This window comes from Petromyzon marinus, chromosome 53 (genome assembly GCF_048934315.1).
Source record: "Petromyzon marinus isolate PM22_M1 ecotype Great Lakes invasive population chromosome 53, UKy_Petmar_22M1.pri1.0, whole genome shotgun sequence".
Classification (NCBI taxonomy): Eukaryota; Metazoa; Chordata; class Hyperoartia; order Petromyzontiformes; family Petromyzontidae; genus Petromyzon; species Petromyzon marinus.
Genome location: NC_133719.1, coordinates 3,001,974 through 3,026,671, shown reverse-complemented (window position 1 = coordinate 3,026,671; position 24,698 = coordinate 3,001,974). Strand labels below are relative to the sequence as shown.

General features: G+C 48.9%; 1 protein-coding gene across 8 annotated transcripts in view; it reads left to right on the top strand.

The window, feature by feature from the left end:
• The window catches only part of LOC116953902 (glutamate--cysteine ligase catalytic subunit-like), a 40,459-nt gene extending 24,448 nt beyond the window's left edge, over positions 1–16,011 (top strand). For all 8 annotated transcript variants that reach the window (XM_032974206.2, XM_076051921.1, XM_076051920.1 and 5 more), the window contains 8 exons: positions 358–496; positions 1,968–2,083; positions 2,669–2,761; positions 3,149–3,253; positions 4,910–4,991; positions 5,637–5,722; positions 9,773–9,893; positions 10,380–16,011. In XM_032974206.2, the coding sequence (XP_032830097.1) occupies positions 358–496; positions 1,968–2,083; positions 2,669–2,761; positions 3,149–3,253; positions 4,910–4,991; positions 5,637–5,722; positions 9,773–9,893; positions 10,380–10,576 (939 nt within the window). In that variant the 3' untranslated portion in view covers positions 10,577–16,011. The remainder of the gene's footprint in view (positions 1–357; positions 497–1,967; positions 2,084–2,668; positions 2,762–3,148; positions 3,254–4,909; positions 4,992–5,636; positions 5,723–9,772; positions 9,894–10,379) is intronic.
• The last annotated feature ends 8,687 nt before the right edge of the window (positions 16,012–24,698 follow it).

Here is a 24,698-nt window from a genome sequence, read left to right as displayed (position 1 = left end):
ACAATTTTCGGAAACCTTTTAGATCAACTATTTACCCCCACTTTCTATAACTTTTTAGACTTGTGCAAGCCTCTAAAATTTTGTTGGTGGAGAAATGGACAAACGGCCCACCGGGCTTTCACATACCTTAGTGTCTGTGTATATAGAGAAGTTTTGAAATATCTTTTTTACTCGGGCAACGCCGGGAGCTTACCGTTAGTAATATATATCATAACGCGTTGTTTCCTAGGCATCGGGTTTATTGTCATTTGTTTTTTGCAGCCTTCGGTTGTCGTGGCCATGAGGCGTGAGCATTGAGCTGGCACCGCTGAGAATCTTCACAATCAAAATATCAATTTGCACATCTCTCTTTTGCAGCCCCTCACAACATGCAAGAGGCGAATCACCAAGTCACGGTTTGACTCCATCGACAGCTTCCTGTCACCCGGCGGAGCGCAGTTCAATGATCTGGAGTTGCCCAAGGACGAGGACGTCCACCTGCAGCTCCTGGATGCAGGCACGGAAGTTCTCCCTGCCAAGCTCACCTCCCCTGCCAGGCTCACCTCCACCACCATTCTCACCTCCCCCAACATTCTCACCTCCCCTGCTTTACTCACCTCCCCTGCCGTACTGGCCGCTCATCACCCCCACCGCGCTCACCTCCCCTGCCGTACTGGCCGCTCACCACCCCCACCGCGCTCACCTCCCCCTCCGCGCTCACCCCCCCCCTCCGCACTCACCTCCCCCGCCACGCTCACCCCCCCCCCCTCCACGCTCACCTCCCCTTCCGCGCTCACCTGCCCCACCACGCTCACCTCCCCCACTGCGCTCACCTCCCCCGCCACGCTCACCTCCCCCGCCGCGCTCACCTCCCCTTCCGCGCTCACCTCCCTCGCCGTGCTCACCTCCCCCGCCACGCTCACCCCCCCCTCCGCGCTCACCTCCCCTTCCACGCTCACCTCCCCCGCCGCGCTCACCTCTCCCATCACGCTCACCTCCCTCACCGTGCTCACCCGCCCCCTCCACGCTCACCTCCCCCGCCATGCTCACCTCTCCTCTCCTTCACTCTCACCGACCATTAATTGGGGTTATAGATTAATCGCACTTGCTGTGAAACGCCGAAGGTTTTTTGACTTTCCGTGCCGGTTCAACTATCAGCTGCTCCTCACTGGTCGAGAACACGTGACTCGGTGCTGCGTGACCACAGGCATGCCGGCGAGGGGAGCCTGATACGTCATGTCGATTGTGATGGGGTTGAGTGTGTCACCTGGCTGGTGTCCCTTGCAGGCACCCACTTTCCCACTTTCCCACTTCCCCATGCCCTCCAGCTCTCCCCTCTTCGCTTTTTAAACTGGTTCAGGCCATAATAGAGGGCGTTTTTTTGAGTTAGATCGCGTAAATACAGCCAATTGGTAAGGTTTGTCACTGAAACAAAACATAGCAATTAGTTACTCGTTCAGCACACCGGTTGTGTGTTGGAGAGTAAACCCCACAACATTTACAATTCTCGTACTGTGACATTTCATTGCTAATTCCAGGAGGAATTAAGACCGAAACAGGAGGAATTCTCCACATTTCTGGCTATCGCCTGATGAAGCTGGTTTGTCAATGCAAAGTGTTTTTCTTCTTATTCGAGTGACATGCAACGTGTGTGTGTGCGTGAACTGTGTGTGCATGTGGAGAAGCGGTAGTGTAGCAGTTAGCGTGCTGCTCTACGAAACTAGCGACCAGTGATGATTATCTGAACTGGTCGTGGGCCTCCCCTAGGTCGACTCGGCCTCAACTGAGTACTCAGTGCAGTGTGTAAACATCGCTACTGGGGAGACAAAGACGGTCGGACGTGGTGCTGGCCACCCACACCCCTCGGGTACCGTTCCGGCCGTCATCGGTGCTCTCTTAACAGCGCTTTCTCCCAGCAGCCTTTGTTCAAGGCCACACGGCGGGAGGGATCTTTGTCTTTTTGCATGAGCCGTGCCTCTGGCCCGCAGGCATCGATCCGCTGCTCGCTCAGCACTTTGCTCACCTCTTCATCCGTGACCCCCTCGTGATGCTCTGGGAGAAGATCCACGTCGATGACGATGAGAACGAGGCCTACCACTTTGAAGTGAGACATCCGCACACCACTGCCAGTGTACTTTATAAATATTCATATTATTATTTCGCTTGTTTACCCGTAAAAGCCTCGCCGGGTCCAAATAATATTTTTCAGGAGGGTGCCGCCAATTTTCGCATATGGTGAGGGTTGCGATATTGCTGCAGCTGCTTCTGTTTGATGCTAATTTGAGTAATTTGCAGGTAGTTTTTCAGCATTGGGATGTTGTTTGGCCAATGGCGTTTTTAGCTGTAGGATGAAACTGGAGAACCCATAGGAGACCCGCAGAGAAGAGGGGGGCTAAACACACAAAGTTTTCCACGCAGAAAGATGCCCGAGTCGGGAATCGAACCCAGGCCTCTTCCTACTGTGAGATACAAGTGTGTTATTACTGATCTGCCCTGCCGACTCCCGAATGCCCCATTCGCGGTGTCCGTAGCTACCAGTCGCGTGCCAACCTAACTGGCGACCCCGTAAAATATTCCGTGAGAAGTGAAAGCCAGACTGGAGCACACCCGCGAGAGATCGGCGCGTGTCTTCCGTGATCGTGGACGCTGACCGGAGCGCCCGTCCCGTGTGCGTGCGTGTGCGTTGCAGTGCATCCAGTCCACAAACTGGCAGACGTTGCGCTTAAAGCTTCCGCCGCCGAACACCAGCATCGGGTGGCTCGTCGAGTTCCGGCCGATGGACGTAAGCCTCTCTGAGAGGGAAATGCGGATTATACACTGAGGTGGAGTCATACCGAGATGCCTCTGAGGCTTGGGAAAAGAGGTGATGATGGGAAGAGGGAATTTCAAAGTCGAGCAGTGTGTGGGAAGAAGCAGAACGAGAAGCGTTCTGACCCCACAGTTTGCTGAGTAAGTGGGTGAATAAGTGAGTGGATGAGTGAGTGGGCGATTGAGTGGGTGGGCGAGTGTGTTGTTGTGGTTGTCACATGCAGTGTGGTGAGTGAGTGAATGAGTGAGCGGGTGAGTGAGTGGGCGATTGAGTGAGTGTGCTGTGACATGCAGTCGTGGTGGTTGAGCACAGTGCGGGTGAAATGAAGCAGCCAAACTGAGTCCCCAGCGTGTGGTGTAGGTGCAGCTCACAGACTTTGAGAACGCAGCATACGTGGTGTTCGTGGTGCTGCTCACGCGCGTCATCCTCTCCTATGGCCTCAACTTCCTCGTGCCGCTCTCCAAGGTAAGGAGCCGCATCCCTCCCTACCGGCCGTGCGAGCGCTGCCGAGAGGTCCGTCCTGGTCGCATTGCAACCCGGCCGCTTGTCTATAGGCTGGCGCAAGTGTTAGCGCTTGTGCCTCGGAGTAAGAATGTCCTGGGTTCGATTCCCGACTCGGGCATGTGTGAGCGTTGCCGCGAGGCTCTACCTGGTCGCATTGCAACTCGGCCGCATATGTATATAGGGTGGCGCGGTGGTAGTGCTGGAGACATCGTCTATTTCACGGATTCACACATTTTTTTACTGAACGGCGGAAACAGGAAGAGGAAAATCTTAATTTGAAGCTTTCGTGACTGCAAGAATCCATACTCTTTGGTTCTCTCGCGGCAACGGGACTTTACCGAAAGAACCAAAGAGTAAGGAGAGGAAAAGCGGGAACGGTGGAAACAGCACGACGCTGCAGCCCGACTTCCTAACCCAGTTCCACCCACCCACTCTTGCTGGACACGTGCCTGAGCTGCGGGAGAATCTGTCAATCCCACATCCGTCTCTTCAGGCCCACAGATAATCCGACTTTTCTATGGAAGACAATTATCCTCGATTGTGACGGATAGCCTATGATAATGGTAGAGCTTGTGCCTCGGAGTAAGAATGCCCTGGGTTCTATTCCCCACTCGGGTACCTTCATGAGTGGATTCTGTTCTGCATGGGTTTCCTCCGGGTTCTCTGGTTTCCTCCCATAGCTAAAACAAACAACAAAAAACCTCCACACACAATGTAACTTGTACGGTAGTCCCTTGGTTAACAGTGACATCTCGTTAACGGTTTTTGCGGTGAACGTTTCACCTCCCATAATGACCCCACAGTTTCAACTCACGTTAACATTGTGACTAACGGTACGTTTGCGTTACGCACACCACTCCACATACACGCACACACACGCGTTCCTTCATGAAACTCCCAGTGCCGCTTGCGCTGCAACATTGCCATCTCCTGGCTTTATCCAGGGTATGGTAGTGCAGCAAGTGTAACCCCCCCCTCCCCCCGTTCGCACACGGTGAGTTTTCTCCGGGTGCTCTGCTTTCCTCCCACGTGGAGAAACACACGTTCATAGAGTTGGCCTAAGCATCCTAATACGGGGACTCCTCTCACGAACGAGTTTAGGTTCCAGAAGTCTGTTCGTAAGTCCAACTTTACTCCCATCGATTACACATCCGTTGTACGGCGTGTACACTAAACACGGGGAATGGCTTCAAAAGTTGAATAATCTCCTGTAGCTGTAGATGCCACTATGTTCTTCATGTTCTGCAGATGTAGATGCCACTGGTTCTGCATATGTAGATGCCACTGGTTATTCATGTTCTGCAGATGTATATGCCACCACTGCTATCTATTGCTTGGCGGTTGAGCTTACGACTATTCGGTGCGTTTGTATCTCTGAAAGTTCGTAAGTCGAATATTCGTAAGTAGTCCCTATATTGGACCTCAGAGCTTGGGCAATTTTTAGCACCGGGCTCTGGTTCCATCGCCCCTGAATCTTATGAGAACTGTGCAGCACGTTACAAATGTGTGCGATTTATATACTATGCTACTTTTTTATTGCCTCAAGCACCTTTAGCGCAAAAGGTTGCCACCTGAATGTTTGGCATGTGCCCGATCGTCAATTCTCTTCCACCGCAGGTAGATGAGAACATCACGAAGGCGCAGAAGAGGAACGCGGTGCTGGAGGAGATGTTTTATTTCAGGAAGGACATTCAGGCAGGCAAGTCGAGCCATTACAAAACATACGTCGTCTTTTTTTCTCTCGCAACTTTACCTTCATTGAGCTGTCGGTGTCGACTTACGAGATGATGAATCCATTCAGAAATCTCACGTGGCAGTGACCCCCACCCCAATCCCCTTGTTAGAGAACAGCCCACAGAAGTGAATATCATGGAACTATTTCTGAGATCCCTTCTGCATATGACCTCCATGTCACACGGTAGGGGGCAGCACTCGCTCCGCTGCCGACAGTAATGTTTGTCGCATGGCAGTCAAAGTGATATTTGAAGTCTCACAGCTGAAATTTGGCGAAGTTAAGTGCAGAACCAAATTTTATGTCATGGATTTAGTCATTTTTGAACAATCATTGTTGAGTGGGCTGAGACCATCAACTCACCACGCTTGAGAACCCGGTTTGATCACAGGCGGCCACTGAACCCCGGATTGGAACCCAGGGTCTCAGCGTTGCCGGCTCAGTCACTCTGACCTCCGGGCCACCGATCCGGGCCTCTTCGTAACCCGAGCCTTCACCCGAGCCTGCCCTGCGTGTTTGTGCGCGTCACACGCGCGCTTAACCTCGCTCATGGTCGCTCGCCAACTCCCGTGACCATCAAACTGCCGTGCGGTTTCTTTTTTTTGCGACCAGAGGTGGACGCTCTCCCAGCGGACGGCACTGCGTCCGAGGACGAGGTGGGGATCCTCATGAGTATTAACACCGTCATCAACGGCAAGGTGGGCAACCCGGCGGGACAGGGCGTGCGGCCATCCTCGCAAGTGTCAGGCCCCGCGGACTCTTGCAGCGTCGCGCTCACCCTGTGCCGTCCACCGCCGTGGCGGTCCGGAGCACCGCAACAATCGCCGCTGTACAACGTCTCGCTGCCGCCGTTTTGCGCGATGGTGTGGTGGTCAGTTGGCGAGCGAAATCTGAACCAGTTCTGGAGACTCCGCCACGCCCCCATGCTGACACACGTGATGTATGGTAAAAACCCCGTGACTGTGTGGGGAGGCCATCATCAAGCGGTGGATTGACAGTTGTATATTATGATTCGAGCTCATCTCCCAGTGATCATGTGAGCTGCCTTCAAGCGTGCAGCTCCACTCAAAGCAGTCACTTGCATTTCCCGTGCTGCAGACCGGCTCACCACTTCCCAGTCATGCATCCATCCCACATACAGTGAGGGAAAAAAAGTATTTGATCCCCTGCTGATTTTGTACGTTTGCCCACTGACAAAGAAATGATCAGTCTATAATTTTAATGGTAGGTTTATTTGAACAGTGAGAGATAAAATAACAACAACAAAATCTAGAAAAAGTATGTCAAAAATGTTATAAATTGATTTGCATTTTAATGAGAGAAATAAGTATTTGACCCCCTCTCAATCAGAAAGATTTCTGGCTCCCAGGTGTCTTTTATACAGGTAACGAGCTGAGATGAGGAGCACACTCTTAAAGGGAGTGCTCCTAATCTCAGCTTGTTACCTGTATAAAAGGCACCTGTCCACAGAAGCAATCAATCAATCAGATTCCAAACTCTCCACCATGGCCAAGACCAAAGAGCTCTCCAAGGATGTCAGGGACAAGATTGTAGACCTACACAAGGCTGGAATAGGCTACAAGACTATTGCCAAGCAGCTTGGTGAGAAGGTGACAACAGTTGGCCTGATTATTCGCAAATGGAAGAAACACAAAAGAACTGTCAATCTCCCTCGGCCTGGGGCTCCATGCAAGATCTCACCTCGTGGAGTTGCAATAATCATGAGAACGGTGAGGAATCAGCCCAGAACTACACGGGAGGATCTTGTCAATGATCTCAAGGCAGCTGGGACCATAGTCACCAAGAAAACAATTGGTAACACACTACGCCGTGAAGGACTGAAATCCTGCAGCACCCGCAAGGTCCCTCTACTCAAGAAAGCACATATACATGCCGTCTGAAGTTTGCCAATGACCATCTGAATGATTCAGAGGACAACTGGGTGAAAGTGTTGTGGTCAGATGACACCAAAATGGAGCTCTTTGGCATCAACTCAACTCGCCGTGTTTGGACGAGGAGGAATGCTGCCTATGACCCCAAGAACACCATCCACACCGTCAAACATGGAGGTGGAAACATTATGCTTTGGGGGTGTTTTTCTGCTAAGGGGACAAGACAACTTCACCGCATCAAAGAGACGATGGACGGGGCCATGTACCGTCAAATCTTGGGTGAGAACCTCCTTCCCTCAGCCAGGGCATTGAAAATGGGTCGTGGATGGGTATTCCAGCATGACAATGACCCAAAACACACGGCCAAGGCAACAAAGGAGTGGCTCAAGAAGAAGCACATTAAGGTCCTGGAGTGGCCTAGCCAGTCTCCAGACCTTAATCCCATAGAAAATCTGTGGAGGGAGCTGAAGGTTCGAGTTGCCAAACGTCAGCCTCAAAACCGTAATGACTTGGAGAAGATCTGCAAAGAGGAGTGGGACAAAATCCCTCCTGAGATGTGTGCAAACCTGGTGGCCAACTGCAAGAAACGTCTGACCTCTGTGATTGCCAACAAGGGTTTTGCCACCAAGTACTAAGTCATGTTTTGCAGAGGGGTCAAATACTTATTTCCCTCATTAAAATGCAAATCAATTTATAACATTTTTGACATGCCTTTTTCTGGATTTTTGTTGTTGTTATTCTGTCTCTCACTGTTCAAATAAACCTACCATTAAAATTATAGACTGATCATTTCTTTGTCAGTGGGCAAACGTTCAGAATCAGCAGGGATCAAATACTTTTTTTCCCTCACTGTATCATCATCAGCCATGATCAATCCACTGCTGGATTCAGGCCTCTTCCAAGGCATTGCCATCTGTCGCCATCCTGTGATGCAACAAATCGACGTGACAAGCCTGGTGAGAGTAACACTAATAAACTGAAGGCTGTAGCTGACACTGCTGCCATGGTGTGGTGTGCTGTGGTGCGGTGTGATCAGTTGTCCTGTGGCGTGCGGTGTGGTGTGTACGGTGTGCTGTGGTGTGTGCGGTGATGTGTGCTGTGGCATGCTGTGCTATGTGCGGTGTGTGCTGTGGTGTGTGTGATGTGTGCTGTGGTGTGCTGTGGTGTGTGCTGTGATGTGTGCGGTGTGCTGTGGTGTTTACAGTGTGCTGTGATGCGTGTGGTGTAATGTGGTGTTTACGGTGTGCTGTGGTGTTTGCGGTGTGGTGTGCTGTGGTGTGTGCTGTGGTGTGTGCTGTGATGTGTGCGGTGTGTGCTGTGTTGTGTGCAGGGTGCTGTGGTGTGTGCGGTGTGTGCTGTGGTGTTTACGGTGTGCTGTGATGTGTGCGGTGTGCTGTGGTGTGTGCGGTGGTGTTTACGGTGTGCTGTGGTGTGTGCGGTGTGTGCTGTGATGTGTGCGGTGTGCTATGGTGTGTGCTGTGGTGTGTGCGGTGTGCTGTGGTGTTTACGGTGTGGTGTGCTGTGGTGTGTGCTGTAATGTGTGCGGTGTGTTGTGTTTACGGTGTGCTGTGGTGTGTGCGGTGTGCTGTGCTGTGTGCGGTGTGCTGTGGTGTTTACGGTGTGCTGTAGTGTTTACAGTGTGCTGTGGTGTGTGCGGGGTGCTGTGGTGTTTACAGTGTGCTGTGGTGTGTACGGTGTGCTGTGGTGTTTACGGTGTGCTGTGGTGTGTGCTGTGATGTGTGCGGTGTGCTGTGGTGTTTATGGTGTGTTGTGGTGTGTGCGGTGTGCTGTGGTGTGTGCGGTGATGTGTGCTGTGGCGTGCTGTGCTATGTGCGGTGTGTGCTGTGATGTGTGTGATGTGTGCTGTGGTGTGTGCTGTGATACGTGTGGTGTGCTGTGGTGTTTACGGTGTGCTGTGGTGTTTACGGTGTGGTGTGTGCTGTGATGTGTGCAGTGTGTGCTGTGGTGTGTGCAGTGTGCTGTGGTGTGTGCAGTGATGTGTGCGTGTGTGCTGTGGTGTGTGCGGTATGCTGTGGTGTTTACGGTGTGCTGTGATGTGTGCGGTGTGTGCTGTGGTGTGTGCGGTATGCTGTGGTGTTTACGGTGTGCTGTGGTGTTTACGGTGTGCTGTGGTGTGTGCGGTGTGCTGTGGTGTGTGCGGTGTGCTGTGGTGTTTACGGTGTGGTGTGCTGTGGTGTGTGCTGTGATGTGTGCGGTGTGCTGTGGTGTTTACAGTGTGCTGTGATGTGTGCGTTGTGCTGTGGTGTTTACGGTGTGATGTGGTGTGTGCGGTGTGCTGTGGTGTTTACGGTGTGCTGTGGTATGTGCGGTGTGCTGTGTGCGGTGTGCTGTGGTGTTTACGGTGTTCTGTGGTGTGTGCTATGATGTGTGCGGTGTGCTGTGGTGTTTACGGTGTGCTGTGATGTGTGCGGTGTGCTGTGGTGTTTACGGTGTGCTGTGGTGTGTGCGGTGTGCTGTGGTGTGTGCGGTGTGCTGTGGTGTTTACGGTGTGCTGTGGTGTTTACGGTGTGCTGTGGTGTGTGCTATGATGTGTGCGGTGTGCTGTGGTGTTTACGATGTGCTGTGGTTTGTGCGGTGTGTGCTGTGATGTTTACGGTGTGTTGTGGTGTGTGCGGTGTGCTGTGGTGTGTGCGGCGTGCTGTGGTGTGTGCGGTGTGCTGTGGTGTTTACGGTGTGCTGTGGTTTGTGCGGTGTGTGCTGTGATGTTTACGGTGTGTTGTGGTGTGTGCGGTGTGCTGTGGTGTGTGCGGTGTGCTGTGGTGTGTGCGGTGTGCTGTGGTGTTTACGGTGTGCTGTGGTGTGTGCGGTGTGCTGTGGTGTGCTGTGCAAGCACAGGTGGGGGTGTTCCAGGGCCTCGTCCCCATAGTCAACAGCTTCCTGGAGGACATGGAGGTGGACGTGGAGACTCGGTGCACGATCTCCCACTACTTGGAGCTCATCAGCAAGCGCGCGTCCGGTGAGTGCACTCCGGGGGTGCACCGCCCCTTCTCCAAGTGCGAGCGACCATGAGTCCTGACCTCGTGCAAGCCTCATCGTCGCTGTGCAGGGTACGGTGGCCGACAGACGAGACCGGTGTGGGAATGGCAGCCATACGAGGGGAAGCGACCGAGGGGGTGACGACCGCAGACTGTTGATGGCCGGGAGCGTAGAAGCGGGAGCGTAGTACAGTACAATCGATTTTGGCTACACTGCCCTCTGCTGCCGACGACGTAGCACCGCAGCAGCCGGTAACGCCTCGGCGTGCGCGGTGGTCGCCCATCCAAGCGCTATCCGGGCTCAGAAATCCTGCTCGGGTTGCGCGGTGCGACGAGCCCAGGCGCCTTACGCGCGCGAGAGTCTCCGCGCATCGCTACGCGCAGGGTAGCGGTCGTCGTCGTCTCCGCCTCCGCTGCCGCCGCCGCCGCCGCGGTGACCGCGCGCGCGTCTCGTTGCTTTCCCCCAGGGGAGCTGGGGACGACGGCCCAGCGGCTGCGCGCCTTCGTGAGCGGCCACCCCGACTACGCGCACGACAGCGTAATCTCGGAGCGCGTCAACTACGACCTGCTGCTGCGCTGCGACGCCCTGGCGCGTGCGCGGCCCCACGGCCACGGCACGGACCCCTTGCACGAGCTCAGCCACGGTGCTTGCCAGACCGGCTAGCTCACCTCGCTCGCCACGCTCACCGCGCTCACCACGCTTATCGCACTCTCCTTGCTCCTCGCGCTCACCTCGCTCGCCTCGCTCGCCACGCTCACCGCACTAATCGCATTCTCCTCGCTCACCTTGCTCCCCGCGCTCACCACGCTCGCCACAATCACCTCACTCACCGCACTCGCCACGCTCACAATGCTCGCCACGCTCACCTTGCTCCCTGCACTCACCTCGCTCCTTGCGCTCACCACGCTCACCACACTCTGATAAACCCAAAGGCGAGCGCCAGGTTACCCCAGGACAGCAGGGACCCTGTGGCATGTGGGCCAGACGGGGGCCATGCTTTGTTTTCACGTGGCCCGTCACTTCACTTCATATCAATTCATCGTTTTACGGGGCGCTTCACATCACACAATTGTGTCATGAGTTCAACTGAGTCGCAGACGTACTCTTTGGAGGCGACACATTTATTGATACCAACACAAAGGGGTAACTGCTCCTCCACCAGATAACCAATGGTGGTGGACCACCAGGCTAACTACACACTATGGTGGTGGACCACCAGGCTAACTACACACTATAGTGGTGGACCACCAGGCTAACTACACACTATGGTGGTGGACCACCAGGCTAACTACACACTATGGTGGTGGACCACCAGGCTAACTACACACTATAGTGGTGGACCACCAGGCTAACTACACACTATGGTGGTGGACCACCAGGCTAACTACACACTATGGTGGTGGACCACCAGGCTAACTACACACTATGGTGGTGGACCACCAGGCTAACTACACACTATGGTGGTGGACCACCAGGCTAACTACACACTATGGTGGTGGACCACCAGGCTAGCTACACACTATGGTGGTGGACCACCAGGCTAACTACACACTATAGTGGTGGACCACCAGGTTAACTACACACTATGGTGGTGGACCACCAGGCTAACTACACACTATGGTGGTGGACCACCAGGCTAACTACACACTATGGTGGTGGACCACCAGGCTAACTACACACTATGGTGGTGGACCACCAGGCTAACTACACACTATGGTGGTGGACCACCAGGCTAGCTACACACTATGGTGGTGGACCACCAGGCTAACTACACACTATAGTGGTGGACCACCAGGCTAACTACACACTATGGTGGTGGACCACCAGGCTAACTACACACTATGGTGGTGGACCACCAGGCTAACTACACACTATAGTGGTGGACCACCAGGCTAACTACACCCTATGGTGGTGGACCACCAGGCTAACTACACACTATGGTGGTGGACCACCAGGCTAACTACACACTATGGTGGTGGACCACCAGGCTAGCTACACACTATGGTGGTGGACCACCAGGCTAACTACACACTATAGTGGTGGACCACCAGGCTAACTACACACTATGGTGGTGGACCACCAGGCTAACTACACACTATGGTGGTGGACCACCAGGCTAACTACACACTATAGTGGTGGACCACCAGGCTAACTACACCCTATGGTGGTGGACCACCCGGCTAACTACACACTATGATGGTGGACCACCAGGTGTTGTATATATAGGCTTTTTTCCATTTTTGTTTTTGATATTAATAAGGATTTTGCCAATATATTTTTCTTCAATCGTGGTGTGACTTGGGGCAAAAGGGGGTGATACAGCCCCCCTCCCCTCACACACAACAGGCCGCCGGAGATAAGCAATAAAAAGTAATAAACCCAAAACAAAGAGAAGGGGGGGGGGAATTCCTAATGAGAAAAAAAATCCCGACACGGCTTCAAGCCTCGCCAGCTTCCAGGGCAGCGAAAACCAGACAGACAAGTTTTGGTTCTTTTAATTAACAGAAAGTCCAAGAAAAACTCAGCCACAAGAATAAGCTGACATAGGAATCTACACAATCACTACGATTAAATAAACAGACTACAATCTACCTAGCGGGTTATCACTTCTCATACATGTCATATTAATACTAATGTTATTCACCTTAAATTACACTACATCTTGCCGTTTACGTGACTTTACAATAAACAAAGAAATGAATTCCAGCAGTCAAGAAGCTTAACCGAAGAGTAGGTATACCCCTGGAACTCAGGACACTAAAACATGACTCTAGTATAACAGCACGGATCCCAGGATACAGACGGGGGGACGAAATTAATAAACCCTAAAAAAATACGTGGTGATGACAATGTTAAATCACAAATCTTAGGAAACATAAACCAAATAATATTTATGCAGTTTTAAACCGAGGGTTATCGAGAAGGGATGAGGCGAATAGGTCAAACTTACACAACCAAGATAAACTGTGTTCCATAGGAAGAGCCGCCCAACCGTCTTTGTCTTCCGGCAGCACGGGATAGCAAGGAATGTAACACCCAGATCGAGGAAAATGACTCTTTTTATTGCAGGTGGGGCATCTGTGTCCCACGGATGGAAAGATGGCTTAATAAATGACACACACGGACACACGTACAGCCCCCGCCCCCCCACAACGCAGAGCGAGATCAAAGGAAGTTCCGGCCCTTTGTGAGAGGGAGATCAGAGTAAGGAATTTTGTCATAAAAAGAGACAAGCCAGCATTGAAACAACAGCTACCAGCGGCAGAAGACGGCGACCATCAGCTACCGAAGATGGCCAGCTAGCCACCGACGCAGAAGAAGACTCCGCAACTCATCCAGGATGGCGAGGCTCGCTGAGTAGCGACATGCTACGCCATGCGAATTCAGCGCCATCAGAAGAAGTATCGCTCGAAAATCATTCCGCTATGGGCATCGACTCACAAGAGCCACTGCAGTTCGAGCTAAGCAAACGAGAATTCCAGCATCATCCGTCAGAGAGGGCGGAAAGTGCCAAACGTCGACCAAGCCTGCCAGGAGAGAGCATGCCGCAGCGCCACCAGCGCCACCAGCGCCACTAAGCAAGGGTGTCAGCTGCCAGCGGACGAGCTGTGGGTGCTACCTGACGACGGGATCATCGCGCACCGACGGCGAGCGTCGTGCCAACTCTTCCAACCAGCTGTGGACCGAACTCCGGCCGCCCGTGTGAAAGAAGGAGAACCCAGCTATCCGTATTATACGCACACTGCCACACATTACAACGCATCACCTGGCGTTTGCTTGACGCAAAGAATTGATCAAGAACACATCCCCACTCAACCCATACCATCCCCACTCAAACTGAGGGCACCCCAATGGGCTCCCCCCTTTCTCCAGTTATAGCTAACATTTTCATGGAGAAATTTGAGACTGACGCCATCCAGACTGCCACTCTGCGCCCAACCTTATGGAAGAGGTACGTGGATGACACTTTTGTCATCTGGCCACATGGCCGGCTTGCTCTAGACCAATTCTTCGACCACATCAATTCCATACACCCAGCCATCAGATTTACCATGGAAGTCGAAATAGATGGCAAGATACCTTTTTTTTGGATGTCCTAATTAAAAAGAGACCTGATGGTTCAATGAGCCACTCTGTCTACAGGAAAGCTACCCATACGGATGCTTATCTGAAACCGGATTCCCACCACCATCCATCACAAAAGAATTCTCTCATCAAGACTCTGTATCATAGAGCCCAATGCATATCCGACCAGGAACACATAAGCAGTGAACTCAAGCACGTACACCAAGCTCTTAGGGCTAATGGTTACTCCGACTATACAATCCGCAAAGCTATCACTCAAACCATGAAGAACCCTCTTGAGGAGCCTTTCAAAACCATCACTTTACCCTACATTGCGGGGATCACAAAAAAGATCTCCAAAATCTTGAATAAACACAAGATTCAGGTTCGTTTCAACACATTACATAAAATCCGTGATCTGGTTCCATCTGTAAAAGATGTGATTCCGGACATACAATACCCTGGTGTCTACAAACTAAGTTGCCTCTGTGGTAGTAGTTACATTGGAGAAACCAAACGCCATGTCTCGGACCGCATTCGTGAACACAAAGCAGACCTTAAACACGGTAGGACCAACACCTTGGCCGTGGCAGATCATTGTTCTAATTCAGTAGGCTCACATGCCATTGACTTTTCCAAGACAGAGGTTCTTTGTAAGCCATCTGGCTTCCATGAGAGATTCGTTCATGAGGCTATCCACATATACAAGCACAGAGACAATTTCAACCAAGAAGATGGATTCTATCTTAGCAATCATTGGAAAGATTTGATAAACCATTTCAGGTCTTAATTGATTGTTGATGCTTACAGTGGCTTTCAGACAGCATACATTATAAAAAATTTCGTCTCCCCCCTCCTCTTTTCAGAATATAGATGGACTAGTCCTAAATAAACTGCCAAGTCGTTGCGCGTGGCGCTAACGTTTTTTTAATAAATAAATAAATGCGCCGTTTTATGCAAACCAACACACCTGAAGATGACCGTTTGAGTTATGGTCGAAACGTGAGAATTTTTTATTGTTTTATATATTTTATTATTTTGTTGTTTCCCTTCAACGTGACTTTACCGAAAAAACTAAGAATATGAATTACTGCAGTCACGAAAGCTTCAAATCAAAACATACACGAATCATTAATAAGAAGACTAATTATAAAGTGCATGAACCATCAGCTGGCCGCGAAGGCATCGCGGCTCATCGAGTGATAAGAATACGTCGTTTATAAAGTACATTCATATTTTTTCCTCTTATTTTGTTTTGTGATTTTACTTCCAATCGCATAAATTACCAATAGATTCATCGATACAAACTACACTTTTGAAACCTTCGTCACGAATTTACACACTCACAGAGAGAATATCGTGTTAAACCTGTTTAATTAAGACTTGGCCAAAGATAAGAATCTCCCGTAGGAGGGCACGCACCCCGTTGCACACCCTTATTCCAAGACATTTAGTTAATTATATAATCTTGCCGATTAATCTATTGACGTATACTTCTGCCTTTGGGGTATAATAATTTGCTTTATTGCCTTTCGTATGAATATCGTTGCATGAATTTTTAAGGACTTTTTATTCCTATTTGCCGTATATGCTCGTGTTACTCTGAAGTAATCGTTCTGTTACCCAATTAACAAACGTGATCATTGAGGGTTAAATGTATGAATCCATGAAGCCTTAGCCAATTGATGAGTATTTGCTGAAGCAGGCGTACTGCCACACACCCTTGTTCCAAGGAATTTCGCAATTATGTAATCTTGCTCATGAATTAATTACCGTATACTTTGCCTTCAGGACATGTTTCTTTATTGCCTTCGTATGAAAATCGTTGCATGAATTTTTAAGGACTTTTTTTTCCTATCGTCTTATATGCTCGTGTTACTCTGAGGAAGTAACAAACGTGATCATTGAGGGTTAAATGTATGGATAAATGAGGGGAACATTTCCTGGAGTACTGTGTTGACAATTTCAAGCATAAGAATTCGCATATTAGAGTGTTAAGCTTTTGTTTAGAATAAAAATTGCTTAACACAGAAGTCTTCTTTGGTTCTTTCGGTAAAGCCACGTAGAATGAGAATAAAATAACAAATTAATAAAATAACACAATAAAATTCTCACGACGTTTCGGCCACAACACAAGCGGCCTTCATCAGGTGAAGGGACGAGACTGGAGGACAGCGCTGGAGCGAAAAAGCCACGCTCAGATCGCGACCTTTAAGCTGTGTGAGAAGAAACAAAGCGCCTTGACAAAGGAATTAGCATAGAATTTAGCATTGAAATATCTGAGTGATTAGCTTGTGACTGGTCACAGAAATAGCTATGTTAAAGTTAAAGCATACACATCCGCAGAGGCACCCCTTGACAAAGGAATTAGCATAGAATTTAGCATTGAAATAGCCGAGTGATTAGCTTGTAACCGGTCACAGAAATAGCTATGTTAAAGTCAGAGCATATACATTCACAGAGGCACCTAGTACAAATCAAACAGGAGAATTTAGCATTGAAATAACTAGGCAAATTTAGCATTGAAATAACTGAGTGATTCGCTTGTGACTGGTCACAGAAATGGCTATGTTGAAGTCAAGGCCTACACATCTGAGCTATTCACAGTAACTGGGTATACACTACAATATATAATGAATACTATATAGTGAACCAATAAAAAAATAATATATAAATTACCTCAATGTTATCAATAAACTCTATATATTCTCCAATCAGCTAAGCTACCAACAATAAGTCGTTTTATATCACAATGCTATATGGCGAAAAAATGGGTGGATTCTTACCCTCAACTTTAGCAACACGGATAGCTACGGGCCCCGTTCAGACGGACGAGTTCATCCATGGTCGGAACAGAGGAGGGGGAGAGAGACAGCTGCGAGGCTTTGTTATACTCCATGTTGTAAACCATACCATTAACCGAAATTTAACAGAGAAGTGTTTGAGTGTTTCTTTCCTAGGTTCGTGCATAATAATCTTAATTATAAGAACTGTATCCTGCGGTGAGATTTGAATTTGGAGACCTGACATAGCACACTAATACATAATCAGTAAATGTTAAAGCGAGAATAATTGTATTATACCGATCAATAATACGAACCTAGACAATGAAGCCGAGCTTAATCTGGCATACTTACAGCACACCTGCATAACTTCATATGATTAATTGTCTTATCCCGATTGATGATACGACCCTGGGCAACGAAGCTAAGCCTAATTATCATAACTGCCCTCATTGGCATAATCACATACATTCGCATAAAATCGCATAAATTAATATGTTTATCTCTCGGATTAGCATAATGTATGCACATAATTAAAAAAATAGCATAATTTCGGATAATTACGTATTTTTAAATTTCATTTAATTTTCATCAAATTTTCATACCCAACATATACAACACAGGCTAACTGCACGAATTACACCGGGAGTAGCTACAATGGACAGGACCCCAGCTTGGGTCCAGGTCCACGTGTTGGTGACTCTTCTCAGACGTGCAATGTAGATTCTTCAGGATAACCACAGCAGCCGGTCCCCTCTCGGGCACCCGGGCTTATATCCTCTGTGGCGTGGCTGGCTCCGCCCTTAGCCCAGGGCCACCTTCGAGAACTCTCGAGCAGGATCTCGGCCCTGACACGTGACCACCCCTAGCCCCCACCTGGGGGCCCTGTGTCGACTTTAGCGGTCACGTGTTCTTCGGGGTCAATTAGAGTGCCATGGCCCTTAGTAACCCCATCCCCGTGGCCGGCACTCTCACACCCTATCCTGTAGGGGTCGGCACTGCACGCAGAGCGTGGTGCCACTCAGCACTGTCAATCAGTGCTCACCGAGCCCCTCTAGGGCCGCTACTGCACCCACATGTGAGTGGTGCCCGCGATGTCGCTACATCGGACGCCGTGCCTCTCTAGAGCCGGCATTACACAGTGACATCCACGATGTCACTACAATTGGATAAAAAAAAACCGAAGACAAAGGTTTTGTAGAAGTCGTGGTGGTCTGTTGGTTTCAGGTGAGGTCAGCAGGGAACCACGTGTGAATTGTCCACCGCAGACTAACAAAATATATAGGTGGACCAAAGTGACCGCGCGTGCAGATTTAACGCGTGCAGGCTTTCACGACCCGATGCAATTCAAAAACGCGTTTTGGTCAGATGGCTGCCAGTAGAATGTGTCGTTCTACCCTCCTCCACCCGTCACAGCAAATTCATAAAATAAAATGTTGAGAAAATATTTCTGTGCGTTCCTGTTGTGACGCTAAGTGTGTGCTGTAGGGATTGGTGAGTGGTCACCGTTCCTGTGAACTTCACTCATTGATTCCTCCACCCATGTTGAGGATTCGGCCTACTAAGACTGTCCCACACGGCGTTCAACCAGGACAAAGACAAAGATCCCCCGTATAGCCTTTACAGACTGTTGGGGCAAGTGGTGTTAATGAGCACCTATGAAGGCCGACACGGCACACGAGAGGGTGGGTGACAAACACTACGCCCGGCCGCCTTTGTCTCCCCAGTGGCGATGTTTACACACCACACCAGGTACTCATTTGAGGCTGAGTCGACCTAGGGCAGGCCCAGGACCGGTTCAGATAATCGTCACTGGTGTTGGGGGCCGTGAGCGGGAATCGAACCCGGGTCGCTAACCACTACACTTCAGCTGCCCACAACGACACTGACTCAACTCACCCACACTGCAACTCACCCACACCGCAACAATAACAGCAGGTTCCATTTGCCACTCGAGTAGTGGTCACCATAGTGCTTGTGCCAGGCTAGGTGCACTTTGAGGCCACGTAAAGTGTCCAAGGCTTGCTCTTCGGATGTTATGGGACAGACCCCAGGTGCTATGGATTGGCTTAGATGATTGGTAAATGCACCACCTGTGTGCTCCCTACTTTGCTGCGTTTATCCATCCGGCACTTGCACTCGTTGTTGTGAGCGTTGTTGTTGGAGGGCGACTGCCTCCAACTGCCCAGCAGCGTCCTTCATGAGCCTCCTCTACAGAAGCTGATCTTGACACCGCTTGTGTTCGGCAACTCAACTCAGCTCCACATCCTCATGTGCCCACCACTTTTCTAGCCCGTGCTGTGTCTGTTTAGTCCATAAATGACGTCACGCACCTAGGGTATGGGGGGAGGGTCAGACATTTGTGACGATGTGTGACGAGGGGGGGGGGAGGGGTTGAGAAATGTGACGTCACATCAAAATGCGCAACTTTAAATTAATATAGAATTGTTATAACAACACTAATTGTTATAACAACACTCCTACAACATCAGAGTGCAGGGCCACGTTAAATACGCACTACAATGACAATAGTTTAAAGCGATTTGAAGCATGTTTTATTTTCAAAATGGAAATATGGTTTTGGAGGGGGGGGGGGTAGAGCTTTGTGACGTCATATTTGAGGGGGTCTGACTTTTTGTGACGTCATTTATGGACGGCCCTTTAGCGGCACACTCCAGGTTCAGCAGCAGAGTCTCAAACTCCTCAGAATGAGCAGCAATCACCAGATCATCAGCAATGGGGAGAGCGGCTCATTGACCACACAATAGGGAGCCGTCCATTGACCACACCTGGCCATCGATCAGCCTTCCTTTGTATCTGCACCCGATAAAAAAAATCCTCTTGTAAAGCCATAGAAAGCTTAGGGTCCGTCCATAAATGACGTCAAGCGATTTTGGACAATTTTTGACCCCCCCCCCCTCCTTTCGTCACGCGGCGTCACAAAAAGTCAGACCCCCCTCAAATATGACGTCACAAAGCTCTGCTCCCCCCCCCCCCCCAAATAAAACACGCTTCAAATCGCTTTAAACTATTGTAGTGCGTATTTAATGTGGCGCTGCACTCTGATGTTGTAGGAGAAAACATTTATTAAAAAGTATATTTAACTAAGTAGAACGTGTTGTCTATCTTTATTTAAAGTTGCATTTTTACGTGACGTCACAAATATCTGACCCCCCCCCCCACCTAGGTGCTTGACGTCATGTATGGACGGCCCCAATAACCCACAGCCCTCGCCTATGGGCCTTGACAACAACAGTCACCCACTCACGGGCGGGAGTGGAGGGGGCGGGGTTGGGGTGGAGGGGCGGGGGTTTGGGTGAAGGGGGCGGGGTTTGGGTGAAGGGGGCGGGGTTTGGGTGGAGGGGCGGGTTTTGTTAATGGTAGGGCGGGGTCGAGGTGGAGGAGACGGGGGTTGTAGTGGAAGGGGCGGGGTTTGGATGCAGGGGCTGGTTTGGGTAGAGGGGTTGGGGTCAGGGGTTGGGGTGGCGAGGTTTAGTTCACAGTTCCGTTTATTTTGGTATAGTCCTGTGAGACATTCGGCTCTTGAATCGGGTGCAACCGCAACAAACAAAAAACAAAAACATGAACAAGAAAAACATCTTAAAGTGACTATGTGTGACTGTGAGTGGAGGGGGCGGGAGTTGGGGTGGAGGGGGCGGGAGTTGGGGTGGAGGGGGCGGGAGTTGGGGTGGAGGGGGCGGGAGTTGGGGTGGAGGGGGCGGGAGTTGGGGTGGAGGGGGCGGGTCTACCTGAGCTGCTGCTCCCTGGGTCTACCTGAGCTGCTGCTCCCTGGGTCTGCCTGAGCTGCTACTACCTGGGTCTACCTGAGCTACTGCTCCCTGGGCCTGCCTGAGCTGCTACTCCCTGGGCCTGCCTGAGCTTCTGCTCCTTGGTTCTGCCTTAATCTGCTGCTGCCTGGTTTGCTCAGAAACGCTCTCCGTTATCAAGGAGCCGAAGCTTCTGCAGGAAGCCCTCGACCGTCTTAACCCGCTCCTTGAGGTTTTTACCCTTCACCTGCTTGATCAGGTTATTGCCCTGTTCGCGAAGATGCTCCTTGAAAAGAAAAAAAAGTGACGTGTTAGGTCACATGCACGCTAGCGTAGAGAAATAGCAACGCACCAAGGTGTGCTTACAAACAGCAAGAACTTGAACGGCTAGTCAACTTCGTGACCTGGAGCTGACCGCCACCACAAACTTAAGCACACGGGCGAGAAGCCGTACATGTGCGACGAGTGCGGCAAGACATTACTCGCGCTCGGCCTACCTGTACGTTTTTCACTTGTGTGTTTAACTGTTGTGGATCTTTGTTATCTTAAAGATGGCAATTCTCCTGCTGTGTATCATACTACTGTCGTTCCCGGCCATATCTAGTGCCACACTCAACTCTATAAACGGCTACCCTCGTTACTTTGCGTCCATACTTGTTGCTCGATTTGCCACTACACCTGCAAATGAAACAGCTCATAGACACTTCTACACTCCATCATTGTATCCTTTTAAACCCTATCTTTGTCCCATTACTTCACAAGCACTCCTTCCAAACTTCATTCTGCTCTTAAAAATAACACATCTGCGAACTGCTGTTATTCGTCCAAGGTTCACCGCTCTTTATCCTTTCACAGAAAATACTTGTGCAAACATTAATTCTACTTTTCTTATTTCTGGGTTGTATTGAGCTTCATCCTGGCCCAAATATAAAGAACTCGTATAATTCTGTAGATTTTTCTGGCAGGAAAGGTGTTGGTGTTCTACATGTCAACATCAGAGGGCTTGTGATTAAATTAAGTCAACTAAAACTAGAAGTGGCAAATCTTGACCCGGACATTTTTTGCCTAACAGAAACATTTCTCACACCTGCCGTCAATGACTTGCAGATTACGATTAACAACTACAACCTTTTTCGGCTTGACCAAGGATCTAAAGGAGGTGGAATTGCCATCTATGTTTGTAATACTATTGCATGTTCACCAGCTCACTCGTTTAAAAAATGTTGCTTTGAAAGTTTGGCTCTCAGAATAACGCTTCCAAAAAATCAACAGATATTGGTAGTGTGCTGCTATAGACCGCCTAGTGGGAAGGATGTTGAAGCTGCATCTGCACTGAGAGAGCTTTTTGGGGGCCTCCCTAAAGGTGAAATAGTTTTAGTGGGTGATCTAAATTGGAATTGGCTAAACCCGCCGGCCGTGGCCACAAATTTTTACAGATGAATTTAACCTGTTTCAATTAATAAATGTCCCCACAAGACCCAACCTAAAAAATCCGGGACAGTCATCTCTGCTTGACGTCCTATTGACAAATGCCCCTCACAATTTCACACTGACTGGTGTTCTGGGTAATAACCTTAGTGATCACTCCTTCATTTTTGGTGTAAGATCATCAGCCAGACCCAAAGCCCCCCCTAAATTGGTTGAGAAGCACTCTATGAGACACTTCAGCACTCAGGCATTTACTAATGATGTGCTTCACTCAGATATTGACAAAGTCTGTGATATCCCCAACCTGACTATGGCATGGGAGACCTTCAGGTACACGTTTCTCCAAATTCTTAAAAAACATGCTCCGTTGGTTAGATTTAAAACTAAAGGCAACCGCCCACCATGTTTTGATCCTTTGATTACAAAGCTCATGAAAACTAGGGACAAGGCTTGGGCATGTGCTAAGAAAAGTAATTTGGTCAATGACTGGCTAGAATACAGGATTTTAAGGAATAGATGCGTCAAAAAAATATGGCATGCAAAAAATGCCTACTTTTCCTCCACTCTCCTGGAATCACATGGAAATGCCAGGATTTTCTGGAAAACAATGAAATGTATCGAAAAGTCATCCAAAACAGACAATCTGCCCGTTGAGCTTAACCGAAATGGGGAATATTTTTCAGATCCTCAAAAAATAGTTGACAATTTTAACCTTAATTTTTCTGAAGCTGGTAATCTTTTTTATAATATATTGGGAGTCACCTCTACTCATGCAAATTCCGAAACCCCTGTCCAAACATTAAACGAATTTAGTTTCCAGACAATCTACGAAAGTAATGTTCTGAAACAACTTTCCTATCTCAAAGGGTCCTCCTCTACCGGAGCAGATAGTATTCCCGTCTTTGCTCTACTAACTGTTGGTCACCTAATATACAAACCTATAGCCCATATTTTCAACCTGTCCATCAAAGAAGCATCAGTTCCTCTAGAATGGGAACATACCTATGTCCGTCCACTTCACAAAGGGGGCCCTAAAGATGATCCAAATAACTACCGACCTATCTCAATTTTGTCCCCGTTGATGAAATTTTTTGAAATATTATTGACCTACCAAATTAGCAGTTCCTGTCCACCAACAATCTACTACATCTAAAACAATCTGAGTTCCGAAAAAAATACAGCACCACATCTGCTGCATTAGACTCTGAATCACATTTACAGTAGCCTTGATAATAAGCAGTACTGTGCCTGTCTTTTTCTAGACCTGTCCAAAGCTGTTGATACAGTAGACTACAACACCCTGCTTAGTAAACTAAGTTGCCTCGGTTTTTCCGAAAACGCAGTAAAATGGTTACAAAATTACATATTTTCTCGCACCTAAACTGTATTCACAGATGGTTGGAGGTCAAACAGTGTTAAGATAACAAAAGGGGTTCCACAGGGTTCCATCCTCGGCCCCCTTTTGTTCTCTCTTTATGTCAATGACTTGGGCACTGACCTGGATCATTCCAGGGTAAATCTTTTTGCAGATGACACGATACTGATTACTGCTGGCCGCTCTCCGGATGACGTGATTGCTAAGCTACAGGGTGATTTCAACAAACTACAACATCAGCTAGTTGCTCTTAAACTAGTCCTGAATACCTCCAAAACCAAGGTGCTATGCTTCTCACCAGGACTAAAGCAGGACGTTATTTTTCCCCAATTACATTCCTTAAATAATTGTCAAATAGAGCAAGTCAAGATCTATAAGTATCTTGTGGTCATCCTGGATTCAAAACTGAATTTTGAAGATCACATTGATTATATTGGTAAAAGACAAATAAAAATTGTTTTTCTGTATCGACACACGCACTGCTTCCACCCAATGTTCCTTTTGGAATTGATAAAAGCTACCATACTGCCTCTACTTGACTACTGTGACATCGTGTATAAATCAGCCCCAAGTACTGTACTGAAGAAGCTTGATTCCATCTATCACTCGGCCTTAAGATTTACATTGAACTGCCCATATATGACTCACCACTGTGATCTCTACATTGGGTCAAACTTAACATATCTTTATGTTCGACGGCTTGTGCACCAGATCTTATTTATTCACGATGTACTTACAAAAAAATATGCAGACTACCTGCTGGATCTCCTCTCTGTTTCAAAGAACAAATTTGACCTCAGGTCTTCGCTCATTTACCACCTTCACATTCCCTATTGCCGTAAAAAAAAACTGGAGGAAGGGCCTTTGCTATTGATGCCCCCAGGGTCTGGAATGCTATTGCCAATAAACTGCAACTTGAATCGCTACCAATGAGATATTCTCTTAAAACTGCTCTAGAGGAGTTGTACACCCCTAGCTGCCACTGCTATTCATTGGCGTAAAATAAAATAAAATGTTTCGCTCCGGATGACGCTGCAAAGTATTATTTGTATTTTGATTTAGCGTGCTGATCTTAAAGGTGCATTGAAAAATTTGATACTCCGACCGATGCTTTTGTTGTTGTGGAGTAACTCATGCAGCCAGCTATGGCTCTAGGATTGGGTGTTACATGTTATTTATGTAGTTTATTGTAAAAATTCGGTCACAGTCCCTGCGATCACTGTTACGTTGCAATTATGGCTTTATTTTTTGGTGATTTGGAAAAGTTTTTTTGGTTTGGACATGTTTGTTTTGTTGTAGTACGGTGTTAGACTGATGGCCTTAATCGAAGTTTTTGTGGTTGTTGTTGTTTGACTTGGGATTTTTTT